This window comes from Tetrao urogallus (genome assembly GCF_951394365.1).
Source record: "Tetrao urogallus genome assembly, chromosome: 13".
NCBI lineage: Eukaryota > Metazoa > Chordata > Aves > Galliformes > Phasianidae > Tetrao > Tetrao urogallus.
Genome location: NC_136826.1, coordinates 18,627,018 through 18,633,017, shown reverse-complemented (window position 1 = coordinate 18,633,017; position 6,000 = coordinate 18,627,018). Strand labels below are relative to the sequence as shown.

At 59.2% G+C, this 6,000-nt stretch overlaps 1 protein-coding gene across 1 annotated transcript in view; it reads left to right on the top strand.

Annotated features, from left to right (window-relative positions):
• Positions 1 to 548: 548 nt before the first annotated feature.
• STARD8 (StAR related lipid transfer domain containing 8) overlaps positions 549 to 6,000 on the top strand; it is a gene marked incomplete at both ends in the record, with an annotated part of 39,932 nt that continues 34,480 nt past the window's right edge. Inside the window, 2 exons of the mRNA XM_079542009.1 lie at positions 549 to 593; positions 3,001 to 3,034. Of these exons, the coding sequence (XP_079398135.1) occupies positions 549 to 593; positions 3,001 to 3,034 (79 nt within the window). The remainder of the gene's footprint in view (positions 594 to 3,000; positions 3,035 to 6,000) is intronic.

Here is a 6,000-nt window from a genome sequence, read left to right as displayed (position 1 = left end):
TGCCGGGATTGGTGACTCTGTCTCTCTATGGGGGTCACTGCGCGGAGCTGTGTGGGTCCGGGGGGCACCTGGGGCCGCAGCTCTGAGCCGTGCCTGCGAGCGCCGGGCTCTGCGACCGCTGCTGAGCTGGAGCGGGGCCGGAGGGAAATGCAAACCATCTGGGCTTGGGTTTCCAGCGCCCTCCGTGCGCCTTTGACACTGAGCTCCTGTTCCCTTTGCCCTGCGGGTCTCTCTTTTCCTTCGCTCTTTCCAGCTGCCTGGGAATGGGGACGCAGCGCTGAGGAGGCAGGAAGGAAAGCCTGCCGCTTTTTAAAACGCGCAATCTTTAGGGAATTCCAACTGCAATCCAAGCCCGTTCCCGACCAACTGCGTAACGGTGCAGCCTTTGAATCCGCGTCCCGCCCCGCGGGCAGGGCTCACTGCCGGCCCTGCCTCCGCCGCCGCTGCCCAGCGCTGCGTGCGGCGCCCATGGGTGCGCTGAGCCGGGCGCAGCCCCTGCCCGGGTGCAGCCCCAGCATGTAGCGCCCGCGCTGCGCCCGCTGCCCACCATGCCGCTGCTGGATTTCGTCTGGGCGTGCTTCAGGAGAGCCAAGGTAAGGAGCCGCGTGTTTAAAGCGCGTCCCCACGCCCCGCTGGATTCCTTCCCACAGGGCTGGGGTCACACGGTGCTCGGTGTGTGCTGCGGGGGACGTCGTGCCCGTGCCTGCGGGGAAGGTGCTGAGCTGATGGGCGCTGTGTGCGAGTGCATGAGTGTGTGCATGAGCGCGTGTATTTGCGTTCTGCTGGGGCTGGGATGGCTGCCACCCGTCACGGCTCTGCTCCGGGCAGGACGTGGCAGCAGAGGGCCTGGGAGAGGTGCTGCTTTCCCTTCATGTCCTTTGCAAATCACTGGCAGCAACAAGTGGTGCCTCTGCTGTCCCGGGCAGGCATCGCCATGCCTTCGGAAGGCAGCTGCTTCCCGGTTATTTCTGATAACAGCCCAAATCTCTCCCTTCTCACTACCTGAGCACCCGCAGCCAGACGCCTTCCCTGGCCCCGTGCTGTGAATGGCCGTGCTGCAGCAATGACACCTGGAGCCCCCAGCCAAACTGAGCACCCACTCTGGTTCAGCCCCAGCCGTACCACCCAGTGGAGGTGGCTGCAGAGGTGGGGGAGCAGTGCAGACCGCAGGCCATGGCGTTTTTAATTTCCTGCAGCAGTTGTTCTCTTGGCAGCTGGTATTTTTCACTTGGGTTTGGCGTACGCCTCTCAAAGCCCGTTTGTTGTGTTGAGGTCACTGCACTGCCGGGCAGGTTTGGAGGTGCTGGTGGGGTGGGTTTGGGGAGCGTCAGCCTGCAGGAAGCGCTGCAGTTGCTCTGCAGACAGTGCTGCACACAGGACTGTCAGGCGTGGGTCTGCATGCTGAGCGCCTGTGGAATGTGCTCTTCCCTGGGGCTCCCAATGCAAAGCTCAAAATAGTTGAGTCTGTTGAGTCTAAAAATGACATTTGTGAAATTCATTAATAGCATTACTAGCTATCTTGTCCCTGCTGTCTCCAGAGAGCTCAGCAGCGCCCTTAACCCCCCGCATCCCTGTGAGCTCAGCACCGAGGGCTCTGTCCTGGGACCTGAGAGCAGCAGAGCTGCACTCCCACTGCAGGGCCCTGCACAGGGCCTGTCCTCACTGCCCAGCCCCTGCTGCTCATCTCCCCATGTCCTTGCTTCACCCCCACCATGGGCATCTCCATGCAGGGGCACACGGGCAGACGAAGCTCTGGAGCTGTTTGGTGCGAGGTGGCCACACTTGGAGAGTTGTGCTCTGCCCCATGTGGATGAGCTCTGGGGGATGGGGATGGGGTTCCCTTCTGTCTCCTGGCCATGGGGAGAGAGAAAAGCTGCCAAAATAGGGTTAAGCAGAGCGGTGCTGCCCTGCAGTGCTGGGCTCAGCAGAGCTGGGAGGATGTGATGGAGGATGTGGCCTCTCCTTGTTCCCATTGCGGTAAGAACATCGCTGATGGCCTCTTGCAGGCCAAGGGCTCTGCTTCAGCCTTCTCTTTTTATTCTTTCCTTTTTCCCTCCCTGTGATCTCAGCTACCCGCTATTGAGAGCAGAAGGATTTCTGGAAGAGGCAGAAAGGCGCAGGGCTGTCAGTGGGATTAAAGCCTTGGGGTTAAGTGAGGTGGAGCTGTGGCCATGTGGAAGGTTTGCTGGGAGCAGAAGGTGCTGAGGGCAGCATGGAGGGAATGGGAGGGCGTGATGGAGTCTCCTGAGGACAGGACTTTTGCCCCCTCCCCTCCTTTCCTTCCAGCTGTGATGCTGCTCTGTTACTCTCACTGCCTCCACGGGCAAAGTGTGCGGGCAAAGGAGAGACATTCTGATGACCCCACACCACTCAAACCCTGCAGTCATCCACCCCAGGCAGGTCTGAATGTCCTGGGATCTCTCCCTCTGCTCCAGCTGTTCCTCGTGCCTCCAGTAGAGCATCCCAAGGGATGGCAGTGCTTGGGACCAGAGCCCCTTCCCACAGTTCTGCTCCTGGAGGAAGCCCTTAGAGCAGCAGATTGCTGCAGCTCCTGCCCACGTGGCTGAGGCATTCTTCTGGGATTTGTCTCAGAGAAGCACTTGTTCTGTGCTCACTGCGGTGATGCTTTTCACCCAAACCCTACGATGTGTGCGAAAGAGGCTGAGCCCATGACCCCAGCTCATTGCAGACCCGTGCCAGGGCTGCTGCTGCCTTTGCGTGGCCGTGGCCAAGGCTGTGCTGTGCTCGCAAGGAGCCCCACGCTCACCTCCTGCTCATGGCTGCAGTGCAGCGCGTTTGTTGCCCTCTGCTGCACGAGTCAGACACGGAGCCCCACATCACCTCCCGGGGGCCCACCCTGTGCTGCTGCCCGTGACCCTGGGACCACTGCATGTGGGGCTGAGTGCAGCTGCACGAGGAGCACAAATCGTAGGAATCCACGAATGTGAAAATGAAGAAGGTAACAGAATGATGAGCGTCCTTTCTTCTTTCTTTTCGCAGTGCTTCGCACGGCTGGAAGACAAAAAAGATGCAGGTAAGCTGAGATAACGTTCTTCTGGGCACCGACTTTCTCTCTGTGGTTTGGGCAGGGCCGCGAGGACAAAAGGAACCCGGCTGTGCTGCCGGCTCCCGCCGGCGCTGCGTTTCCTCGCAGCGTTGGTTTTCAGAGCGACGGAGGCCGCCAGCGCGGGGCAGCACCGGGCCGGGCGGCTCAGCGGCGGAGCGCGGTGCCCATCCGATGCGGCGCGGTGCGGTCGGAGCTGCGCCGTGCTCCGTTTCCTCGCGCTGCCGGGCTCGACTGTGGGGCGGGCGGCTGCAACGCGTGCTGCCCTCCGTTCCCAGGAGCGCCCTGCAGACGGGGGTCTCTGAAGGGAGCGGCCGGCGCGCTCTCAGGGACCCCACTGCCTCCACCGACGGCTTTCGGTCTCTTTGCGCCGGGTGCCCGGAGGAGCCCCTCCGTGTTCTGGCAGCGCTCTGCGAGGAGGGCCGGGGCCGATCGGCGCTTATCCACCGTGTACGCGATGGGAGCCGCGCCGGCATCCGCCCGGCGGACCGACCCCGCAGCCCGGCTCCTCGTTGGCTCCTTCGCTCCCTGCTTCCTTTCCGACATTAGCTACGCTTCCCACGTATTGTTCTGCACGAAGCAGAAAGGAAAGGCTTGCACACAACCCGTGCACGCCAGAATTTCATCCTCCGTGTAAAATCTTATTGATAGCAGCAGCGGACCTCTCCAAAAGCGGGTTTTGGAGCACGCTCTGCCAATGTCAGCAAGCGGTGATCTCAATCTGGTTGCTGGGAGGTGAGGAGTGAGCGGGCAGCATCCTCAAATGTTGTAAAAACTCTTGTATCAGGCAGTGGTGATGCTGAGATATTTCACAGAGAAGTGAGCTTCTTCTAATGGGCATCTTGAAATCATAGGAAAAGAAAGGAGGGATTCTGCTGAACTTTTGCCCCTGTGTGAAATAGTAAGGATGAATTTGCACAGCATCTGGATCTCCAGGAATAACCTGCTAATTTTAGCTCTTGTTGATGTGTTGTCACAGCTGAGCTATTCTTCCTCCCCCCGACCTTGCTGTACACGAACCAGCTCTGAGCAGTTTGGGCAGATCAGTGCTCTGAGCGCGGAGCCACGGCTGCTCACCCCCACATGCAGAACACGGGGCAGCATCGCCTGCCCAGCCTGTTTCGGGAGCTCATGAGGCACTGGGAAGTCACTGCCTGGCGGAAAGTGCGGCAGTGCAGCAGTGATTGAAGTGGTGGGAAGTAGAAAAGTGAACCGAATGTGATTACTGTTGTTTTTGGGTGCCATGTGATGGAAGAGAGGCTTCGTTTCTTCTTCTCTCCCCTGCCTGTGGGTCAGACTTGGGGCCGTGCTGCTCCTCTGCTCCTCTGCTCTTCTCCTGCAGCCTCCACTCCCATCCACCCCTCACCAGGTCTCTGCTGTGTGCAGGATGAGATCCTCTGTGACCCATCCCAGTGCCTCTGAGAAGAGGAGGGGCGCTTCCTAAGTGGCAGTGTGCGCCCTGAGAGCCCCCCTGCCAGGGCAGGGTGAGTCAAACTGCAGTTTGTGCTGCTTCCATCAGATGTTCAACGCAGAGCTCTGGCTCAAGACAATCTCCAGCACTTCCTCTCCGGCCTCCTTGTGAACCTGGAGGTTATTTTTGCACGGCTGAGCTCTCTGATGTGTATTTCTCCATACTGCTTTAATTTCTCTCTGGAGGCAGGTCAGGCTTTGTGATGGGGCTTCTGGACGCAGCCAAGGTCTGCTCGTGTCCCCCTTGTCCCCTGGCACTGGGATGCTCACTGGATGCCATCTGCACTGCTCTGGCGGCCTGTTTCAGTGCTGCTCACGCACTGCCTGCTGCCCTGAGTTCCTCCAACACCAGCGGCCCCCACGAGAGTTTGGTTCCTTAGCAGCTCCTGTCTGGCAGTGATACGGGCAGGCGAAGGGCTGTGGCAGTATCTCACCCTGCAGCACAGCACAGCCTTTTCTGTTTGCTCTCCTGTCGCCGTTTTGCTCTTAGAGCAGAAATGCAAACGCTGCTGACCGAACCGCTGCCATCCCAGGCTGCAGGCGGGGGCTGAGCTGAGTGCAGGGAGCTGCTGCTGAGGAACAACACGGAAACATAACATGAGAAAAAAAGGACTTTAAAAGAAAATCAAAAGCAATTTGGCCACAGCTGCCTTTTTCCAATATATGATCGCGAGGAAAGTATTTGTCAGAGAGGCACCGTGAAGCTGAGCCGTTCCTGGTCCCTGCTCCCCTCCTGCCCATAAAATGTTCTGTAACTGAAATCCAGCGGCTGCTGCAGGAAGCTGCCCCCCATCCCCCATTGCCTCCCCCGGCCCTTCTGGGGCTCTCCTTTCAGGGTCTGGAAGTTTTCTGTTTCCTGTAGCTAACAGAATGCAGATTCCCCCTCTCAGCAGCAGGATCCTATCAGGGTTCGGCTGCTTTTCACCAAAGGACCGAGGGAAATGTTGCTGCTATAGAGAGGGTTGGCTCCGTGCTGGGGGGCTGCTGGCTGCACGGCTGTGCCTGGCGTGCTGAGGAGCAATTCCTGTGGCAGCGAGCGGCCATTGGGACGGGCTGGAAGGAAGCTGCAGGCAAGGAAGGCCGTTTCTTTCTGTGTTCTCTGAGACCAAAGGGATCGAGAGGGAAGTTCGAGCGTGGTTACTTCCCTGAAATTAAAATGAGAGCATAGGAAGCTGGAAGGAAGGTTTGGCTGCACGGGGCTTTTTCTTTGGAAGGAGTTTTTACGTGTGAGCTGCATTACGAACGCAAAGGAAGGTAATGGTTGCAACGTCTGAAGGAGTCCATTAGCACTGCTGGAGGGAGCCGTGCTGTCGGGGAGGGCGGGGGGGTGGAGGGGGGCGGCAATGCGTGGCGCACACGGAACCTGTGCGGCTGCTCCGTAGCGCTGCTGCGGTTCTTTTCAAAGCGTAACAGGTCAGATGGAAAAGGAAAGGCGCGAGGTGTTTGCAGGCCGGTCCTGCCGGGTT